Source organism: Notamacropus eugenii, chromosome 6 (genome assembly GCF_028372415.1).
Source record: "Notamacropus eugenii isolate mMacEug1 chromosome 6, mMacEug1.pri_v2, whole genome shotgun sequence".
In the NCBI taxonomy this organism is placed as follows: Eukaryota; Metazoa; Chordata; class Mammalia; order Diprotodontia; family Macropodidae; genus Notamacropus; species Notamacropus eugenii.
Window position 1 is genome coordinate 122,974,843 of NC_092877.1, and position 23,671 is coordinate 122,998,513.

The 23,671-nt window shown below is 36.2% G+C and overlaps 1 protein-coding gene across 13 annotated transcripts in view; it reads right to left on the minus strand.

Moving 5' to 3' along the window:
• Positions 1-23,671, minus strand: part of SCLT1 (sodium channel and clathrin linker 1) — a 264,118-nt gene that overhangs the window by 109,687 nt on the left and 130,760 nt on the right. For all 13 annotated transcript variants that reach the window (XM_072620993.1, XM_072620989.1, XM_072620996.1 and 10 more), the window contains one exon: positions 6,635-6,706. In XM_072620993.1, coding sequence (XP_072477094.1) covers positions 6,635-6,706 — 72 coding nt within the window. The remainder of the gene's footprint in view (positions 1-6,634; positions 6,707-23,671) is intronic.

Sequence of the window (23,671 nt, forward strand, 5' to 3'; positions counted from 1 at the left end):
GAATGCTCCAAGTGATTCTCTTTAACTAATGATAACACATTATTCTATTACATTATGCAGTGCCTGACATATATAGAATTTGTTGTTTTCAGCATGTCCAACTCTTTGTGAATCTATTTGGAGCTTGCCATCTTCTTCTCCAAGTCATTTTACAGATGAGGAAACTGTGGCAAACAGAGTAAGTGACTTGCCAAGGGTCACAGAGTTAGTAAATGTCTGAGACCAGATTTGAACTCCAAAAGATTACTGGCACTCTATCCATTGCATCACTTAGCTGAACTGGATGTTGAGTTTTAATTCAAACTTCCTTTCCTTTACACCTAAAGGTCTTTATTCTGGTTCCTTACAGAATTTGTCATCTCTCACTGGAACTGTTAAACTTAACAACTATGTTTACAACATAGTTTTCCCTTCCAATTCACTATTCTCTCCCTGCCTCCCCTGGAATACTTTGTTTCTTTCAATCGGCACTTCATTTTATATGTTTGGAAGTTCTTGGCAAGATTTTGTTTTGCTCAGGTATTATTTCTTGTATTATGGTCAACTTTGGCTTATGTTCTTCTGGAAGGCCTATGATCCTTAAGTTGTCTCTACAAATCCTGTCTTTTTGACATCAATGTTTTTCTTGCTATAGGTCAGGTAAAGGTCAGAAACTAGTGCACAAGCTCCATTAGCTGTTTGAATGAAAGCCTATCAGAGAGGAGAACATGAAGTCACATGGCCATGGGATGGTGGCCTGGGAGATCCAAAGTTTGGAATACTATAAAAAGCTTCCATTATTCTGAACATGTTGTAGTCTTCTGGTAGCTACACTGCAGACCACCTATTCATTCAAAGGAATGAACATAGAAGGCCTTCCTTTCTCTGAATTCCATTTTAATAAATTTCCCTTGATAACTTTTTGTGTGTCAAGTTCATCTCTAACACTTGTATAAAGATCTTGTGAGGTTTGTTTTAATGTATTTCCTTTCTGCGACTCTTCTAGACTTTCTTCATCTCTGTGTATTTGTATAGCCAGTCAGTAGTTCTTTTGTTTCTTTGGACATATCCACTACTATGGATAGGAGCCGGTAGAGGAAGGAGTAAAATTCAGTTGCTTATTTCCACAGAAAGGTGAAGATAGGACAAGGACAGGGTTTGCTGACAGACAGCAGTAACAGCAAGGAAAACTGATTAGTCGTTCTTATAGTAGAACTTCAGGGGTCCTTTTGCCCAGTCATACAACAGTATGCTTAGTGTGGACCTTGATTGTTTGGGCTTAGAATGAATGTAAATAATGACTGTTTCTGTTTTGGCCATAAAACTGAGGGTTTTCCCGTCCTCATTTTTGTTTTTTGTTTTTTTAAGAGAGGTCATTCTTTGTTTCATTGCTTATTAATCCTTAATCACTAAATGGGCACTACTCCAGTTAAACTGAGACTTGTTAAAGACTTGAGTTTGAAAAGTCCAAGGTCCCGCACTGTGTCCTGGGCCATCTCCAGTTCTCTTGATCCGTATGTGGCCATTGGATCCAGATAGTTCTGGAGGAGAAAGTGAGGCTGGTGACTTTATAGAGCCCTCTCTTGCTTAAATCCAATTCACTTGCACGTCCTGGCATCACTTCCCAGATGTCAAGGTCCTCTTTGAGAATGAAGGACAAACAATGAGGCTGGTGGAGAAGAGAGTGCTGAGTGAGTACCTTAGAAACAAGGGATTAGCATTCTGTACTATTAATTCATTAGGCTGTTGTTACCTCATTTGAGTTCTTCGTGTCTTTGACCATGGAGACAGCTGCAATTAGCTTACTTGTTACCAATAATTATTATCTTGAGGAGTTTTGAGAGTTCAGGAGGTTTGGAGAAAATTCTAGTCTTCCACCTTTTTAGTTACATACTACCATATACTATAAAGTCTACAGCTCCTCTTGCTATCTATGTGGTTTGATCATGAGGCTCAGCAACTTCAAGGCATCAAGGAGAAGCCATCCCCACCTGGAACTCTCCAGCTAGTTTTCTGCTTCATGACCTGAGCTGTCTTAAACTCTCGGAGGGGACCAAGGATAGGGGATTCCTCCAGAAGGCAAAGGCTTTCCAGACTGGATTCGGTTTATACTCTAAGCAAAAATTACGTCTCCCAGTTGGTTGGGGTCCTACCCAACTAACAGAATGTGCCTTGAGGACTAGGAGCAAATCTCATCACTCAGCCATGCCCTTCAGAGTTTGACTGACTTTTTCCGGAATAGAATTTTTAACAAATGTTCTCCCAGTTCTCACTTTGCATCAATTTGTAAGTCTTTCCAGGTTTTTTTGAAATCAGCCTGCTTGTCATTTCCTATAGCACAATATTATTCCATTATAATGATGTACCACAATTTGTTCAGTCATTTTTCAATTTATGGGTATCCACTCAATTTTGAATTGCTAGTCATCATTTTAAAAAAAGCTTCTACAAAATATTTTTGTACTAATAGGCCCTTTCTCTCCTCCCTCCCCTACCTCCCTTTTAAAAAATTTCTTTGGGATACAGACCTGTTAGTGGTATGGCTAGATCAAAGGGTATGCACAGTTTTAATAGACCTTTGCACATAGCAGAACCTCCCTTTTCAAGGAAAATGCCCAGGCCACTCCAGTCTATTTTCCTCTCCAGCTGGCACCATAGACTTTCTACCCATGGTCTACAATGCCCTCAGGCTGGAAACTTTATCTCTTTTGCCCCCATCCCTGCCTACTTCCTTTTATACATTATCATTTTCCATAAGAATGTAAGCTCCTTGAGGCCAAGCACTGTCTTTTGTTCTGTTTGTATTCCCATCCTCAATGCTTAGCACAGTGCTTAGCAAGTAGTAAACAACTGATATAGACTTATTGATTTGATTTGACTTGGAAAGGTAGTTTGAAGCCAGACTGAGTGATAGAAGGGAAGTCAGAAGAACGACAACTGGTTAAACCTATGCCTAAAGAAGATTATTTTGGCAGCTCTATGAAGGAAAGATTGAATAGGGGAGGGTATTGGAGGCATTACGGGCAATTAAAAAGCCATAACAATACTATAACAATTACATTATTTTACCAATGCTATAACAATCTGTGAAAAGGATGAGAATGCTTATACAGAAGTAGAAATGATAGGATTTGGCATTTGATTAGATTAATGAGTAGAAAATAAATAAAAGGTAACTGAGGTTTCCAGGCTGCATAATCAGAAGAATGGTAACTGCTGTCAAAAGAATTAGGGCAAGAAGCTAGAAAAAAAGTTTGGGAAGAAGATCAGTTCAATTTTGGACAATCTGAATTTGAGGTGCAAGCATGACACATCCGGGTAAAGATGTCTAACAAGCAACGGCACATGTAAGACTGGCTCTGTCCAAGCAAATTAAGAAAATGATTCCCACAGGAATAACATTTTCAGCAGGAATTTTTCTCTTATCACTTGTGTTTCATTCATTTGCATTTAATTTATACCTGTATTTGTAACAACAAATCCAATAATATGCCTTTATAATGATGATAACAATTCTGTTGTTGAGTCCTTTCAGGCATGTCAGATTCTTCCATTTGGGGTTTTCTTGGCAAAAGACAACAGGAGTGGTTTGTCATTTCCTTCTCCAGCTTGTTTTATAGATGAGGAAACTGAGGCAAATAGTTAAGTGACTTGCCCAGGGTCACACAGCTAGTAAGCATCTGAGGTCAGATGTGAACTCATGAGGATGAATCTTCTTAATTCCAAGTCCAGTGCTTTATCTACTATGCCACCTAGCTCCCTTCAATAATAACAATACCTAGCATTCATATAAAGTTTTAAGGTTTATAAAATGCTATACACACAAGTATTACCTCACTTGATACTCATACCAACCCTGTGAGGAGACATTATATTCATTTTACAGTTGAGGAAAGTGAAGGTGAGGTAGGTTTTCTAGGATCACGGAGCCATTAAGTGTATGAGGTAGCATTTGAAATCATGTCTTCCTGACTCCAGGTCCAGAGTTCTTACCCACTGTGCCACCTAGCTATCTAAGTAAAAAAGAATACCCATTTCTTTGATATATTTGATAATCAGAATATTTGGGGCATGCTGATTAGGCTTTTAAAGGACTCATACTTACACATTTGGGATATGCCCCAAGCTATTCCGGGTATCTTATCTATGCTAAATGAAAAATGTTTGCCTTAAATGCAGATAACTAGCTAAATTTAAAATCAATCAAGCTACTGATGAGATTTTAAAAACTGTGACATATACTACTTTCTTCAATCAATAATCATCAAACATTTCTTAAGTGTCATACATAAAAGGCAGTGTGTTAGGTGTAAAAGTTACAAAGAAAAAAATGAAACTGATATGCAAACATAAATAAAACAAAAAAATAAATACAAGGTAGTTTTTGGAGTGTCAGCAGTAACTGGTAACTACTAATAAATATTCTTTAATGTGAAGAAACTCTCACATAGTTAAAAAAACTGCAATTTTCGCTATAGAATTCAACAATGTAACATCACGTCTCATTTTCATACACAGTCATACAGAAAGAACAAATATATATGTAAAGACAACACAATATACAGAATTCAAATATATTCAAAAAATTTTTTTAAAAGACTTAAAAACACAAATGGATAAATAATATTGCAGAAAGGGAACTGAAATTGAAGTCAGAATACAGTTCAAATCCAGGCTCTATTACTGTATAATTCTTGTTAGTCATCAGTCAATGTGTATGTTTGTCCTTCATTGCCAAAGAAGACCATGCCATCAGAGAAATAATGACAAGACTTGCACTTGCCTTTGTTTTGAGTGAGGGAGGGCTGTGCAGGTCACCAGCCTCACTTCTCCCCCAGAGTCACCTGAATTCAGTGACCAGATATTCATCAGGATGACTGGAGATGACCCAGGATGAGGCAATTGGGGTTAAGTGACTTGCCCAAGGTCACTTAGCTAGTTAAGTGTAAAGTATCTGAGGTGAGATTTGAACTCAGGTCCTCCTGACTCCTGCACTGGTGCTCTGTCCTCTGCACCACCTAGCTGCCCCCAAGTCAGTCAATAAATATTTATTAAGCACCTACTATATCTAGAAGCTAGGCTAACTGCTGGTGATACAAAGAAAGGTAAAAAGACAGTCCCAGTTCTCACAGGACTCACAGCCTAACAGAGGAGATAATATGCTAACAACTATGTACATACAAGCTAGGTACGGGCTAAATTGTAAATAATCAACAGAAGGAAGGCAATAGAAATAACGAGGATCAGAAAAATGGTCTTATAGAAGGTAGGATTTTATCTGAGACTCAAAGGAAGCCAGGGAAGCCAGGAGGTGGAGATGAAGAGGGAAAGCAGTCCTGGCATAAGGCAAAGTCAATGAAACTTCCTGAAGTCAGGAAATGGATGTTCTTGTTTGAAATGGCTAGTCAGTACAGTGTCACAGGATGAAAGACTACTTGGAGGTAGTATAAGAAAACTGAAAAGGTGTGTATGTGGGAGTATAAATGGCTTTGAATGCCAATAGAACTTTATATTTTATCTTGGAGATGACAGCAAAACACTGGAGTTTACTGAGTCAGGGGCGGAAGAGAAATGACATGGTCAGACCTGTGCTTTAGGAAGATCACTTTGAAAGTTCTGTTGAAGCAAACCAAACACAAAGATTTCAAATAGTCTAGGAGTGAGGTGATGTGGGCCTGTAAGGGAGGTGACAGTATCAGAAGAGAAAGGGGTGTGTGTGTGTGTGTGTGTGTGTGTGTGTGTGTGTTACAAAGGTAAAATCAATAGGCCTTGGCAACAAATTGGTTACAGGGGAATAAGGAGACCTACATTGTGAGTCTGGTACTGGAGATGGTGGTTTTCTCAACAATATTAGGGAATTTTAGGAAGTGGAGAGAGTTCAGTTTTAGACATGCTGAGTTTAAGATACCTTTGGCTTATCCAATTTGAAATATACAACAGGCAACTGGGGAATGTGAGACTGGGGGTCAGCAACGAGGTTAGGGATAGATAAGTAGTTTTGAGAATAAATGAAATCATGGGAAATGAGACTGCCAAGACCATTGAGAAAGAAGAAAAGAGGGTCCAGGAAAGAGTACTATTGGCCACTGTATGGTTATTGGGTGTGATATGGATGAAGATCTAGCAAAGAAAACTGAGTAGTCAGATAGATAGGAGAAGAATCTAGAGGTCAAACAGGTTAATCTCTCTGGGTCTCAGTTACCCTATCTATAAAAAAAGGGCTTCTATGAGATGATCCCTAAAATCCTTTCTAACTTAACATTACGAAATCCCTTAATACTATCACTACAAAACAAAATCATGAAACCTTTAACACTATGACCACAAAACAATGATACAATCAAGCATTATACAACATAAACTTTGAATGCAAAAAAGGGAGAGAGAAAATTGGGTTGGAGTGATTTGGAAAGTTTTCCCCAAACTAGGAAAAGTATATATAATTTTCTAGTCTCGAAAATGTTGTCATTAACTTCTACTGGCCCTAGACATAGTAATGCTCCTGTAATTGTTTCTTTTCTTTTAAAATATATTTAATCAATGGCATATGTCAATCTTTCTTAAACAGAACCTGTTAAAAGAAGCCTTAGCCTTTATGGTGAAAGAAAAGAATTTATAAATTTTGTAAGTAATAACAAAACAGTATTCAACATACCATTTGAAGGGCTGAAAGTTCTTCTGTTAATCGAGAAATCTGTAAATTAAACTGTTTTCTTGTATTTTCCACCTGTACATTAAGAGATTTAAAAAAATTATTAAGCTTAAAAATCAATATTAAATAAATATTTTAAGTGCCGGGGGAAGAGGACAAGGAATATAAAAACTAAATAAGATATGGTTGAAGTGTCATAATTCTCTCTCTCTCTCTCACACACACACACACACACACACACACACACACACACACACACACTCTCTCTCTCTCTCTCTCTCTCTCTCTCTCTCTCTCTCTCCTCTTGTGTTTTTGATTACCTTTGCTGGTATCTAAACACAATTTGATTGGGGGAAAATGTGCCCTACAGAACCATGTTTCTAATATGGTAAGTGCATAAGTAGGTACAGAGTGATATGAAAGACATGAAAAAAAGACACATTATATTATTGCTACTATTATTTGACATTCTAGAAATGAAAGCTACAGTTGAAAACAGTTGAGGTAATGAGCCTAGGTAAAGAGGTAAAATATTCTCTTTCTGCAAATAGCATAATGGCTTACTTAGAGAATGATAAAGATTTAATTAAAAAGTTTTCAAAACTAGTAAATTCAAGAAAGTTACTGATATTAACTGACATTCAGGCTAACTGTCCTGTTAGCCATTCCTTACATACAAAACTCCATCTCCTGACTGTGCCTTTACACAGACTGTTTTCCATGCCTGTAATGTAGTCCCTACTCAACTCAGCCATCTGAAATCCCTACTCAAAATTTGAAAGTTCAGTTCAAGCACACACTTCCACATAGTTTTTCCCCTTCTGATTCCTCAAGTTGCCTATCCCTGCCCCCCAAATTACCTTATTTTTATTTTGCACATATTTATGGGTACATATATAAGATCCAAGTGGAAATAACTTGCATTATTATTCCTATATTCACAAAGCTTAGCATATATAGTACATAATGTATTCTTGTTGACTGATGAAAGTAACAGAATATGAAATACATGCTCAAAATCATCAGCTTTCTCATATATTACCAACAAAACAACAGGAGAAACTAGAAAAACAAATCATGTCCAAAATAATGATAAGATGCATAAAATATCAGGGAGCCAAACTTCTAAGACACATTCAGGGCTAATATAGATTCAACAATAAAACATGATTTACAAAATCATGAAAGGTTTCAATAACTAGAGAAATATTTATTACTTATGGTTGAGCAATGCCAATTTAATAAAAATGACAATCTACCAAAATACATTACAGACAGTGCCATGTCAATCAAACAACCAGAGGCTTATTTTTCAGAACGAAACAAAATAATACCAAAATTTCACTGGGAGGAACAAAAAGTTGAGAATTCCAAGGGAAAAAAGGAGGTATAAAGGAGGACTAGAATCGATATGACCATCAATATGTCTAGAAGAAATTAATTAGGCAAAGAGAGAAAAAAGCAGTTAATTAGGCAAAATATTAGTAGCAAATATATCTGAAAAAGGATTGATACACATGGGAATTAATCTAAGTATATAAAAATAAGAGCCATCCCCCAATATATATGCAATCAAATAATGTAAAGTTTGCAAAATAAGAAATGTCTACCAAAGGTCATATGAAAGAATGCTTTGAATCAGTACTAACAAGAGACATTCAAACTAAAACAATTCTAAGGTTTCATTTATGCCTATCACATTAAGTAAAGTTGACAAAAGATGAAGTGTTGGAGGGCTGTGAAAGTATCGGTACACCAATGTACTGTTGGAGGACCTGTTAAATGGTATGATCATTCTGGAAAACAATGTGAAATGACACTAAAATAGGCACTAAATTGTACGTACCTTTTGAACAAGAAATATCATTGCTAATCATATCTTCCTAAGATGTCGAGGACCCAAGGAGAGGTCCCATATACTCCAAGCCAATTATTTATTTATGTGTTTATTGATTTATATATTTATTATTAATTTATTTTCTTTTCAATTTTCTACAATTACCTCCATAAGTCTTAGATATCCCCCCCACACCCCTTCCTTACCAAGACAGCATACAATCTTATATGGGTTCTACGTATACATTCTTATTAAACACATTTTCACATTAGTCATGTTGCATAGAAGAATTAAAATGAATGGGAGAAACCATGAGAAAAAAAACCAAACAAGATAAAATATAACACAAGAGAAAATATCCTGCTTCATCCTGTGTTCCAATTCCATGGTTCTTTCTCTGGATGTGCATGGCATTCTGCCTCAAGAGTCCTTTGGGAATGCTTTAGGTCCTTGCATTGCTGTGAAGGGTTAAGTCTACCAGAAATATTCCTCACGCACCACAGTTGTTACTGTGTATGATGATCTCCTGGTTCTACTTCTTTCACTTGGCATCAGTTCATTTAAGTACTTCCAGTCCTCTCTGAGGTGTTCCCGTTCACCATTTCTTATAGCACAACAGTATTCCATTACATTCGAATACCACAGCTTATTCAGCCATTCCCCAGTACATGGGTATCCCTTTGATTTCTAGTTCTTGGCTGAAACAAAAAGAGCTCCTATAAATATTTTGGTACATGTGGGACTCTTTCCCATTTTTATGATTTCTTTGGGATACAGTCCTGGAAGCAATATTGCTGGGTCAAAGACTATGCCCACTTTGTAGCCCTTTCAGTTGAGTTCCATATTGCTCTCCAGAATGGCTGGATTAGCTCACATGTCCACCAACAATGAATTACATATTCCACCTCTCCCACATTTTCTCCAACATTTCTCATCTTCCTGTTTTGTCATGGTAGCCAATCTGATAGGTGTGATGTGGCACCTCAGAATTGTTTTGATTTGCATCTCTCTAATCAATAATGATTTAGAGCATTTTTTCATATGACTATAGATAGCTTTAATTTCTTCCTCTGCAAACTGCCTGTTCATATCCTTTGACCATTTATCAATTGGGGAATAACTTGTATTCTTGTAAATTTCACTCAGTTCTCTACATATTTTAGAAATGAGGCCTTTATCACAGATACTACTTGCAAAAATTCTTTCTCAGTTTTCTGCTTCCCTCCTATTCTTGGTTAAATTGCATTCATTAGTACAAAAACTTTTCAATTTAATGGAATCAAAAGTATCCATTTTGTACTTCATAATTTTCTATCTTGTTTGGTCACAGATTTCTCCATTCCCTGTAAATCTGACAAATACACTATTCCTTCCTCCCCTAATTTGTTTGTAGTATCAGTTTATAGCATCGTTTATCCACTTGGACTTTACTGTTGTGTACAATATCAGGTATTGGTCTATGCCCAGTATCTGCCACAGTTATCCAGTTTTCCCAGCAGTTTTTGTCAAGCAGTGAGCTCATATTCCAGAACCTGAAGTCCTTGGGTTCATCCAACAGCAGATTGCTATAGTCATTGACTACTATGTCTTGAGTACCTAACTTATTCCACTGGTTTACCCCTCTGTTTCTTAGCCAGTACCAAGTGGTTTCAATGATAGCTGCTTTATAATACAATTTGAGATCTGGTAGGGCTAGGCCACCTTCCCTAGCATTTCTTTTCATTAATTCCCTTGATATTCTGGACCTTTTGTTCTTCCAGATTAATTCTGATAATATTTTGTCTAGTTCTAGAAAATATTTTTCTGGTAGTTTGATTGGTATGGCACTGAATAAGTAAATTTATTTAGAATTGTCATTTTTATTATATTAGCTCAGCCTACCCATGAGCAACTGATGTTTTTCCACATACTTAGACTTGACTTTATTTGTGCAAAAAGTGTTTTGCAGTTCTGTTCATATAGACCCTGGGTTTGTTTTGTCAGGTAGACTCCCAGATATTTTACAGAGTCTACCGTAACCTTATATGGGATTTCTCTCTCTATCTCTTGCTGTTGGGCTTTGTTAGTAATATACAGAAATGCAGATGATTTATGTGTGTTTATTTTGTAACCTGCAATTTTACCAAAGATTTTATTGTATCAAGTACTTTTTCACTTGGTTATCTAGGATTCTCTAAGTATATTATCATATCATCTGCAAAGAATGGTAACAGTTTATTTTTTGCCTATTCTAATTCCTTCAATTTCTTTTTCTTCTCTTATTGCTATAACTAACATTTCTAGTACCATACTGAATAATAGTGATGATAATGGACATTCTTGTTTCATCCCTGAGTTTGTTGGAAATGCATCTAGCTTATCACCATTGCATATAATGCTTGCTGATGGTTTTAGGTAGATACTGCTTACTATTTTATGGAAAGTTCCCTTTATTCCTATGCTCTCCAGTGTTTTCAATAGGAATGGGTGTTGTATTTTGTCAAAAGCTTTTTCTGCATCTATTGAGATAATCATATGGTTTCTGTTAGTTTTGTTGTTGATATGATCAATAATGTTGATAGTTTTCCTAACATTGAACCAGCCCTGCATTCCTGCTATAAATCCTACCTTATCATAATGTACTATTCAGGTGATAAGTTGCTGTATTTTTTGTTAATAACTTCTTTAAAATTTTTGCATTTATATTCCTTAGAAATTGGTCTATAATTTTCTTTACCTGTTTTGGTTCTTTCTGGTTTAGGTATCAGAACTATATTTGTGTCATAAACAGAATTTGGTAGGAGTTTTTCTTCACCAATTTTCACAGTCTATATGGAATTAACTGTTCTTTAAATGTTTGATAGAATTCATCTGGCCCTGGAGATTTTTTTCCTAGGGAGTTCACTGACGACTTGTTCAATTTCTTTGTCAGAGATGGGGTTATTTAAGTATTCAATTTCCTCTTCTGTTAATCTGGGAAATTTATATTTTTTTCAATATTCATTCATTTCACTTAGATTGCCAAATTTATAGGCATACAGTTGGGCAAATTAATTTTTAACTATTGTTTTAACTTCCTCCTCCTTGAAGATGAGTTCACCCTTTTCATTTTTGATACTGGTAATTTGGTTTTCTTGTTCCTTTTTTTAAATCAAATTGACCAAAGGTTTATCAACTTATTGCTTTTTCATAAACCAACTGTCAGGTTTTATTTATTAGTTCAACAGTTTTCTTATTTCCAATTTTATTAATCTCTCCTTTGGTTTTCAGTATTTCTAATTTGGTATTTACTTGGGGACTTTCAAATTGTTTTTTTTTCCGAGCTTTTTCAGTTGCATGCCTAATTCATTGATCTCTTTCTCTATTTTATTCACATAGGCATTCAATGACATGAAACTTCTGCTAAGAATTGCTTTTGCAGCATCCCATAAGATTTGGTAGGTTGTCTCATTATTGTCATTCTCTTGAATGAAGTTATTGATTGTTTCTATGACTTGTTATTTAATCCACTCATTCTTTAGGATGAGATTATTTAGTTTACAAGCCTATCTTTCCATGGCTTTTTATTACATATAATTTTTATTGCATTATGATCTGAGAAGGATGTGTTGACTATCTCTGCCTTTCTGCGCTGGACTGTGCAGTTTTTATGACCTAGGACGTGGTCAATTTTTGTATATGTGCCATGCACTGCTGAGAAAAAAAGGTACATTCCTTTCTATTCCCATTCAATTTTCTCCGGGGATCTATGATATCTACCTTATCCAGAGTTCCATGAGTTCTATTTACCTCCTTTGGAGCAGCTAGGTGGAGCAGTGGATAGCGCACCAGCGTAGGAGTCAGGAGGACCTGAGTTCAAATCTCACCTCAGACACCTGACACTCACTAGCTGTGTGACTTTGGGCAAGTCACTTAACCCCACTTGCCTCATCTTGGGTCATCTCCAGTCATCCTGATAAATATCTGGTCACTGGATTCAGATGGCTCTGGGGGAGAAGTGAGGCTGGTGACCTGCACAACCCTCCCTCACTTAAAACAAAGTCAAGTGCAAGTCATGTCATTATTTCTCTGATGGCATGGTCTTCTTCAGCAATGAAGGATAAACATGCATACATACATTCACCTCCTTAACTTCTTTCTTTCTTATTTTGAGACTAGATTTATCAAGTTCAGAGAAGGGGAGGTTGAGGTCCCCCACTAGTATAGTTTTGCTATCTATATCTTCCTGTAACTCCCTTAACTTCTTATCTAAGAATTTAGATGGTATACCACTTGGTGCATATATGTTAATTAATGATATTGCTTCAATGTCTATGGTTCCTTTTAGCAGGATATAGCTTCCTCCTTATCTCTTTTCATCAAGAAGGTCTGAAAATCCCTCATTTCACTGAATGTCCATCTCCTTGCCTAAAATATTATGCTCAGTTTTGCTGGGTAATTGATCCTTGATTGCAGTCCAAGTTCCTTTGCCTTACAGAATATCATATTCCAATCCCTTTGACCTTTTAATGTAGAAGTTGCAAGGTCCTATGTGATACTGACTGTAGCACCTTGATATTTGAATTGTTTCTTTCTGGCTGCATGCAGTATTTTCTCTTACACTTAATAGTTCTGGAATTTGGCATCGATATTTCCTGGTGTTTTCAGTTTGGGATCCCTTTCAGGAGGTGAATGGTGGATTCTCTCGATGACTATTTTGCCCTGTGGATGGAGGACCTCTCAGCAGTTTTCCTTGATGATTTGTTGGAAGATATTGTCCAGGCTCTTTTTTTCATCATAGCCTTCTGGTAGACCAATAATTCTTAGATTTTCTCTCCTGAATCTATTTTCCAGGTCAGTTGTTTTTCCAATGAGATATTTTACATTTTCTTATACCTTTTCATTCTTTACATTGTTTGACTGATTCCTGATGTCTCAAAGTCATTAGCTTCTATTTGCCCATTTGTAATTTTTATCAAATTGTTTTCTTTAGTTAACTTTTATATCTCCTTTTCCATTTGTCCAAATGTTCCAGTTAGGTTTTGTACTTCTTTATTCATTTGTCCAATTTTCTTTTTAATTTCTTCTGTGAATTTTTTTCATATTTTTAAAGTCATTGGCGAATTCTTCTTCTAACGCTCTAATTTGGCTTTTAAAATCCTTCTTGAGCTCTTCCAAGAATGCTCTCTGGGCTTCAGACCAGTTCAGATTCCCTTCTGAGGTTTCAGATGGGAGTACAGTCTCAATACTGACCTCTTTCGTATTCGTGCTTTGGTCCTTGTCCCCATAATAAGATTGTATGATCTTTTCTAGTTTGCTTCCTACTCATGATGATTGCCTTTTTCCTGATTTTTAGAGTGGATCTCTGCCTCTGTAGCACAGGTAGCTCTGTCCCACAGTTTTTTGTGGTTAGAACTTGAGGCTTTGTGTATTGTGGTCTCTGGTTCTTCCAGCTAGAAGCTAGAATGCTGTAGCTTACCTGGTGCTAAGCTGGAGGTGTGCCAAAGCAGAGGCCAGGTGAAGTCTGAGTTTGCCCGGAGTTACTCTGGAGCTCACTGCATGAGGTGTGGGGGAGGGGTGATCTGGGTGCAGTAGTTCTCCTCTCCTGTGCTACAGCACAGGCAGGTTCAGCAGTTGGTGAACTCCATCTGTGCTAGTGTCTTCCCAATTCCCCTGAATGAGATAAGGCATGCCTGGGGTCCTGGTGTTGGCACTTATGGGCTCCACTCCCCTAGGGCTCAGGATCTCCTTCTGGTTCACTGAAGTAGGGTTGAATGAGACCACTCCAGTCCTGTACTCACAGCAAGAGGGACCCCTTCGCCCCCTTTGCAATTTTCCTGGCTTCCTGAGCTAAGAGATTGTTTACCCCTTCAGCTGATCCCACCATTCCACGATTTTTCTTGGGGAAATATCCTCTGGGTTTTTCAAGGTCAACAAGGGGGTGGGGGGATAGCACTTACAGATCATTCTGCCATCTTGGCTCCCCTCCAAGACAGTTATATTGTCATTTGTTGTAATGGTAAAAAATTGGAAGGAAAGCAGATGTCCATCAATTGAAGTATAGCTGAACAAATTTTAGCATATAAATATAATGAGAGTATTACAGTCAAAGAAGAAATGGCAATTATGAAAAATTCAAAGTAACATAGAAAAACTTGTATGAATTGATACAGATCAAAGTAGGAAGATTCTGGGAACAACTAACAAGATGATCATGATAATATAAAGAAAAACAACAGTAAAAGATATAAATGTTGTGGAATATATGGCACCTCTCCTTCAGTCTTCAACATCCTTGGAGTATATGATTAGTAATGATACTGCTTTTTCAAAAGGTATATACAATTTAGTGACTCTTTTAGGGTCATTTCAAATTGTTTCCCAGAATGATTATACCAATTAACAGGTCTTCCAACAACGTATTAGTGCACTGATATTTTCACAGTCCTCCATCATTTTTCATCTATTGTTACCTTTGCTATTCTGATAGGCATAAATAAAACCTTAGAACTGTTTTAGTTTGAATGTCTCTTGCTAACAGTGATTCAAAGCATTCTTTCATGTGGCTGTTGGTAACTTGAATTTTGCCTCAGTGCCTCATCAGTGAAATGAAATGGAGAAAGAAATGGCAAACCACTCCATTATCTCTGCCAAGAAAACTCCAAATGGAGAGTCAAACAGGACTGCCATCACCACCAATGTGAGATAGGGTGGGAACGATAAGACAGAGCTAGACAACTGTGAAGTGCATTTATTCAAGAAACCAGGCAAAACAGTTTAGGATAAGAAGTGGATAACAGAAATTGACCAGTACAGAATGAGTCTGTATAATCATAACTTTGTAGCCATAAAACAGAAAAATAATTATGACATGTGCACTAAGAGTTCTTCAAAAATACATACAAGGTGTAATACACAATCTAAACTATGATAAGTCCATGGAAAGATACCAAAGAGATAGCACCTTTTTCTTACTGACTTATAAAATGTAAGCTATTAAGATTTAATTTATGATATTTAATAAAGGTGTCATAGAGGGAAATGTTATGCACATATCATTTAAACTAGTTCATTTACAAGTAAAACCTTTACCTAAGTTCATTAAAATTATAGTATTTTCCTTACCTATAGCACTTTTGAATAATTACTTATGTCTATTCAGAGACATTTCATGTATAACCTAGTTTTGATAATATTCTGTAAATCATTTTAATAACCATTTGCAATATTAAACCACTTCCAAGAAACTTTCTGATATTGATGGAACATTAGGAATTAGCTAATGTGCTGCAAAACAACTGGGAATTTTCCAGGATTGCCATCTTATAGAATACATTAGTTGTACACTAACTGTAGGAAATGATCATGTCATTTTAAAAATAAAATTGTTATATTTTGACATCACCCAAGTTTCTCATATTTCTCTTCCTACTCATGTAGAAAGTCATAAGATACAGTAAAAACAGGAGTTGTTCTTGTTGTTCCTTTAGAATTAGTTCCATTTCATTTTTGAGAATTATTAATGACCCCTATTTGGTCTCCTGTTACATTTTTGAAGGTATTCCTCTATTCTTTTATATTCAGGTTGGTTAGCATATAACTGTGTATTCATAGTTTCTTAAAATTTTTAAAAGAATTCTTCTGGTTATGTTGTGATATCATCTTGCCCATTTGCTATTTACTGATTTGCTTTTCTGACCATTTAAAAATAATGGTGGGCTAAAAGACTATCAATTTTGTTAGTCTTTTTCAAAGGACAAACTTTTTATTTTATCTGTCATCTCTAGAAATTTTTTTTTTTGGTTTTCAGTTTACCTATTTCTCCTTTAATTTTCAATATGTCCTCTTTTGGCTTATTTTAGGTTTACTTGTTGACTTAAAAAATTTTTTAAACACATATTCATTTCATTAATCTTCTCATTTTATATTGTGTTAGTCTATTTCAGGGAGTTTGACTTTTTTCCCTCAAGCTGTTTCCCTGTTTTAGCTGCATCCATGAAATTGTGACGTTATTTACACATACTTTTAAATCTACTTTTAAATTATCTACTTTAAATTATTTCTATGACATATTCTTTGAATCACTCATTAATGATTTCAATACTATCTCCATTTGGGCATGTGCATTCTGTATTCCTGAACTGATTACTTTTTTCATGAGGAATTTGTTTACTATGTCCTTATAGTGAATTGCAAAAATTCCATGTGGTACTGAAAAACATGCATATTAATTAGCAGTCCTATAGAAGATGTCAAAAATCTTTTAGCTCTAATTTTCCAACAATTTATCCAATTTTATATTTTCCCTTTTGTTTATCTTTGTTAGATTTGTTCAGAACTGAAAGAGCGAGCGACATTAAAGTTTCCAGTCACTAATGTATTATAGCCTATGTTGTCTAGGATTTCTTTGAAAAAATTAGTTTCCTTATCTCTTTATATTTTGAACTTTTGTTTTTCCTTTGCCTAATAGCATGATTGCAACTCATGTCTTTTGGGGTCCATCTGATACAAAGCAAATTTTGTTCTATATCTTCATTTATTGTCTGAGTATGTTTTTGTTTTTTGGTTATGGTTCCTGTAAGCAACAGATTGCAGGGTGTTGTTTTCTTAACCAATGCCACTTGCTTTTGCTTAATGGATTTAAACATAAAGTTATAAGAATTAGGATAACCTTATCCACCATGTATCTCTAATATATTTTTCTCCTTAAATTGAGGATTTTCCCTTCATCCCTAAAAACAGCACTTCCTTTTTTTCTTCTTTTTTACCCAAATTACTATTTTTTTATTTTTCTTCTTCCACACTGTCCTTTACTGGTATGTATTCATATTCCCAATTAATTGTTTTCTCTTTTGTTTTTGCTTTGTTGGACAGACTTGCCACCATGGTTTCAATCTTTGTCTTCTAATTCTAATTATTTCTGTTCTGAAAGCTATAATAACTTCTACTTTTACCATTCTCATTTTTCTCTTTAGTCATTCAGATCATCCATGCTTTCATGACAATATACAGAATCTTCTGCTTCATCATTAATTCATATTTGTTTGTCTTACAATATTTATTCAGCTGTCTAGACCTATACAGATAATCTTGAGGCCATCTTCCCTTCTATTGTAAGTTTCTTTCTCATGGGCTTATTTGCTTGTGCTCCCAGTTTTATTTGAGGTTTTTTCCTCCTGAAATATTTGGCAATTTCAGTTATCTTTTCATTATAATTCCTCAGTTACTCACATTCTGACTCCCCTCCCTTCCTGCTCTGATTCCATAGATCTGGTCATCAAAGCTCTCTCAATCTCCTTTGGGGAATTCACTTTTAATCAGCTCCATTCTCTGTTATAACTGACTTCTGGGGGAACAAAACTTGCTTCAGCTGGATGACAATCTCCTTTCTTTCAGGTCCTGTTCCAATTCAGGTGGTTCCTTAAGTTTTTTGATTAAGCACTTTTGCAGCCCAATGTGTTGCCACAATGCTACTCCAAGTAGAGGAAGAGTTCATTTATCTCCTATCTTTCTCTATCTCTACAACAAAAGAAGGAAGGGAGTGGAAGATGGAAAAAGAGATGAGTTCTGTCACAAGGCTATGTGTGGATCAGGTTGTACCAGCATTCCAGAGCTTGGCTTCTGGTTGCAGAAAGAAGAAATGGCTGAATGAGCACTTTCAGGATTTGGGATTAGTCTTTCTGCTGTTAGTTTATTAGGCTTTTACTTTTTTAGGGTTCTTGGTGTTTTAGACTGGAGAAACATCTGCAATTGCTTAACTGTATAACTATGCATAATTATAATTCTTATTTCAGAGAAGTTTGACAGATTGTTGAGGATAGGAGAATATGTGTAATCCTCTATTTTATTGGTCACATGATAACTCTATTAAGACCTTGTCAAAAAAAATTAACAATTTTATCTTAGTTTATTCTATGGGATCTAACACAATTCATTACATATAATATTCACTTAAATAAAGGTTGAATGAATAGTACAGTTTAAAAAAGCACTAAAGCCTTTCTTAGAAGAGACATAAGACTACCATATACTTTTATTTCATCACTTAAAATTATGTCCTTATGACACCGTGACAAAACTAAGAGGCTGCTGATCATAATATTATGCATTTATTATTATATATTTTATTTTTATCAGCTTATAGTATTGAGCTATGGGCATATCTGGTTATTGTCCTTCATCTTTGAAGAGGATCAAAATGACATCACCTTTGTAAAGTGAAATTTCAGCGTGTCTGACTGTGACTGATCAGAACAATATGAGCTCGGAATGCTCTACCACAGGTTGGGCACAGATAGTCCTTGTGAATATTTGGGGTGAATATCCCAAATTTGCACATCCTGTGTTTGCTTTGTGCTGTCTCAATTCTGCTTTGCTCAAAGAGCAAAGCATCTTTTCTTATGTGGGCATGCCATGCTAAGCGGTCCTGAGCCAGTGTCTTCCATGATGCACAGTCAAATCCAAATCCAAATAGATATGCTATGGGCATAGCTATATATCTCTCCATCTCTCTTTCTCTATGTGTCTATTTTTCTGCATGATTTGTCTACAAAGTAATGCTAGGGATCAACCAATATCAATTCTGGCACTAAATGTCCCACCATAATCATGACAAATATTTTTCTTATTACTATAGTTTGATATGCACATACATGGGGTATAGGGTGTGCTCAGCGAACACTAGTACCTCTGAAGTGAGGGCTGCCACGCCCTTTTCAGGGCTGCTTTCTATCTTTGGTGTCTACCTGATCCACTCTACTCTCACCTGTGGCTCTAAAAAAAGCTGAAGTACAGAGACCACATACCTATAAATTGTTTCAGCACACAAGCTAAACCAGGCTGAGGGTAACTGAGGGGTCTCAAACTCTTCAGTGAGTTAAGGGAAGTATCTATCCTACATGAGAAGACATCCCCTGGTGGAATGGGCAGATGAGAACAATTTGTTCCAATGTCCACGAAGGTGGCTGAAGCAGGTACCGTGGAGTGCTTAAGAGTTTGGTTAGACAATAAAGACAACAAAGTCATGCACTGAATCCTGAGCTATAAACAGTCATGTTTCCTTGTCTTGCCATTGCCAAATCACTTTGATGATTGTGGAAGAAAGAATGAGGCTGACAACTTCAAGCAACTCTGCCTCACTTAAATCCAATTTATATGAAATTCAAAAGACATCACCCATTCCATTTTTCTACTTTTTCCTGTTTCAAAGTCCTGCAGGAACAGGCAAGTGATGAACCAGCAGGTATGCATGCTGGAAACTGTAGTCACAACCCTGCACACAGGTGGAGCAGGCCTTAGGGCCCTCTTCTCACTGGAAGCAGTAGCGGGATTCAGCAGCCTCTGGGTATCTGAGTAGCCTCTTAAGGACCACACTGGTCACCACTTGTTGTGAGGAAGGACCTAGAAGAAAGCTGCCCTAAAAATTGTCTGATTATCCAAACTTGCACTGCTTAATGTGGCAGGCAGGGATCCCACCCTAACGTCAAAACACAAAAGAATGTACAAAAAGTTCTGCAAAGATGATTCCACTCACCATAGGTATGTGCTTATGGATAACACGAAATCTAGTAGACCTGAAAGAAGGAAAGCACTTTGTGAGAGAACTCAGCAGGTATCGCATCCAAACAGCAGCCCTTAATGAAATAAGGCTGGCAAATTAAGGCCAGCTTACCAAAGCTGGAGCTGGATACACACTTTTCTAGAGTGGCCACAGTGAAGGGGAGCACATGTGAAGGTGGGATAGGTTTTGCAATCAAAACTAATCAAGTCAACAAACCTGTATGCCTACCAAAAGGAGTGAATGACAGGCTCATTGCAATGCAATTGTCACTTGCAGCAAAGTGCCATGCCACCATCATAAATGCATATGCTCCCATCATGGTGAACCCAGATGAGGTCAAAAAAAGATTTTATGAAGACCTGGAGACCTTCATCATCAAATGTGCTAAAAGAGGGCAAGCTTATAATTCTCAGTGACTTTAATGCAAAAATAGGCACAGACTACCAGACATGGCAGGGAGTCCATGGGAGGAATGGAGTTGGAAACTTCAACAGCAATGATCACTTACTACTGAAAACTTTTGCATCTCATGGCCTTCTCATTACTAATACTGTCTTCTATTTACCTAAATGAAGTAAAACTTTGTGGATGCACCCTTGCAACAAACATTGGCATTTAACAGACTATATCGGTGTAAGGAGAAGAGACAGACAGGATGTGACAGTGAAGAAGGCAATGTGTGGCACAGAGTGCTGGAATGATCAAAGACTCATCCTCTCCAAGGAAAATATTTGCATTCAGCAAAAGCAGAGGCCCCAAAGCAAAATGACTACCATAAGACTTAATGTCAACAGATTAGAATGGTTCTTAGTGAAAGAACAGTTTGCTGCTAACTTGGTGGGAAAGCTGAGCCAACACATGGTTGGCAACAGTGGAGCATAAAAGGTGTGGGCAACTTTCAGAGATTTGGTGTACAGTACTACATTTACTCATCTGGGTCAGAACGCTCACAAACATCAAGACTAGTCTGACAAAAAGGACAGGGAAATTCAGAAACTGATAAACAAAAAATGAGAACTCCACAGGGTTTTCCAGTAGGATAGTTCATCTGTGTCTGAGAAGGCAGCATTTAACTCCATCAAAAGTAAAGTGCAAGTAAAACTTGGAGAGATGTAAGATTATTAGCTCACTGAGAAGGCAGATGAAATTCAGTTTTACACTGATGTAGTTGTGGTTTGCCCTTTGTTCTCAAAGAGGACCATATCAGGGAGATGATGACATGACTTGCAAATGATTTTGATTTGAGTGAGAGAGGACTGTGCAAAGTCACCAGTTTCACCTACTCCTGCAGAGCCATCTGGGTCTAGTGGCAAGATATCAATCAGGACTATTGGAGATGCCCATAATGCAATAGGACATCTTGGTCCTTTTAAGCTAAGGTCCTTCCAGGTTCTCACTTTGAGTGAGGCAATGCCCATTCTGTAAATAGGCCTCTTTAAGAAGTGAGTCAAAGGATGACCCCTTTAATTAAAAAAGAAATCAAGCTGAGAGGGGAAGACTCTCAGGGTTGCTGACCAAAAGAGAAACAGTTACTTTTATATTCACTCTGATCTAGGAAGGGCCAAAAAATAACCATTAAGTGGTGCTTGGGTAGGGACCTATTGTCTAATCCATGAGATCTAGAGTAAATTGGGTTAAAGGATTGGTCTTTGAGAAAGAAATCTAGCCAGTAAACCCCAAGTTAACTAGGTAGCTTTTGGGCATCGACATTTACCTTCCTTTGGGTAGAACTCCCTCAGATAAGGGCTGAGGAGAGGAAAAGAGAGGTGAGGAGATATAAAATAACAACAAATCAATTACTGTAGACAAATCAACATAAGAAATGAAAGCTAGCTTATGTGGTGACCTCAGTCTTCATCTTTCCTTTCAATGAGACAAGAAACAATGAATTTTCCTTGTTATTTAAAAAAAGAAAAAAGTTTTTTAAAACTTATCATGAATTGGTTTGAAGTAAATATTTTCTACACATACAAAGACTGCTATTAATAAACATGTTATATATAGATATATAAATCCAAATTCTCAAAACTAGAATTAAACAGCACTTTGATGATTGTGACCTTCCAGAATGAGTGAACTGATCACTGAATCCTAATTAGTAGAATTTTCTTTGTTTTGTTTTCAAATCTTTCTGAAGAAGATATAAGAGGTTCCTCTGGGATTAAACCACAGGACTATGGCAGTTCTGATGTGATACATTTATGAAACTTTATCCAAAAGTTTATCTGTACATACACAAAAATTGACAACTACTAAGGCATAAAAACCTCACAATCCAGAGCAGAAAGGCAGAAATATTAAAAGTATCCCTTTCAGATCACAATGCAATAAAAATTTTATGTAATAATGAAAAAGGCTAAAATTATTTGGAAATTAAATAAGCTAATCCTAAAGAATGAGTGGGTCAAATAACAAATCATAGAAACAATCAGTAGCTTCATTCAAGAGAATGACAATAATGAGACAACATATCAAAACTTATGGGATGCAGTGAAAGAGGTTCTTTGGGGAAATTTTATATCTCTGAATGCCTTCATGGATAAAATAGAGCAAGAGAAGATCAACAAATGCAACTGAAAAAACTAGAAAAAAGAACAAATTAAAAATCCCCAATTAAATACCAAATTAGAAATACTAAAAACTAAAGGAGAGATTAATAAAATTGAAATTACAAAAACAACTGAACTAATAAATAAAACTAAGACCTGGTTTTATGAAAAAATAAAAAAAGTGATAAACCTTTGGTTAATCTGATTTAAAAAAAGAAAAAAGAGAACCAAATTACCACTATCAAAAATGAAAAGGTTAAAGTCACCACAAATAAAGAAGAAATTAAAACTATAAATAGGAATTATTTTGCCCAACAGTATGCCCATAAATTTGATAATCTTAGTGAAATGGATGAATCCATACAGAAATATAAATTGCCCAGATTAACAGAAGAGGAAGCAAAATGCTGACATAACACCATCTCAGAAAATGAAATTGAACAAGCCATCAATGAATTCCCTAGGAAAAAATCGCCAGGGCCAGATGAATTTACAAGTGAATTGTATCAAATATTTAAAGAACAATTAATTCCAATACTACATAGAATATCTGGGAAAATTGATGAAAATTCTACCAAATTCTGTTTATCATACAAATATGGTCCTGATACTTAAACCAGGAAGAGTCAAAACAGAGAAAGAAAATTATAGATCAATTTCCCTAATGAAGAGAGACAGAAAAATTTTAAATAAAATATTAGCAAAAAGATTACATCAATTTATCAAGAGAATAATATACTTTGATCAGGTAGGATTTATATCAGGAATGCAGGGCTGGTTCAATATTAGGAAAACTATCAGCATAATTGATCATATCAACAACAAAACTAACAGAAACCATATGATTATCTAAACATATGCAGAAAAAGCTTTTGATAAAATACAACACCCATTCCTATTTAAAACAGTGGACAGCACAGGAATAAATGGAGCCTTCCTTAAAATGATAAGAAGCATCTACCTAAAACCATCAGCAAGCATTCTATATAATGGGGATAAGCTAGATGCGTTTCCAATGAGATCGGAGGTGAAATAAAGATGTCCATTATCACCACTCTTTTCAACATGGTACCAGAAATGTTAGTTTTAGCAACAAGAAAAAATTTCAAGGAATGAGAATAGGCAAAGAAGAAATT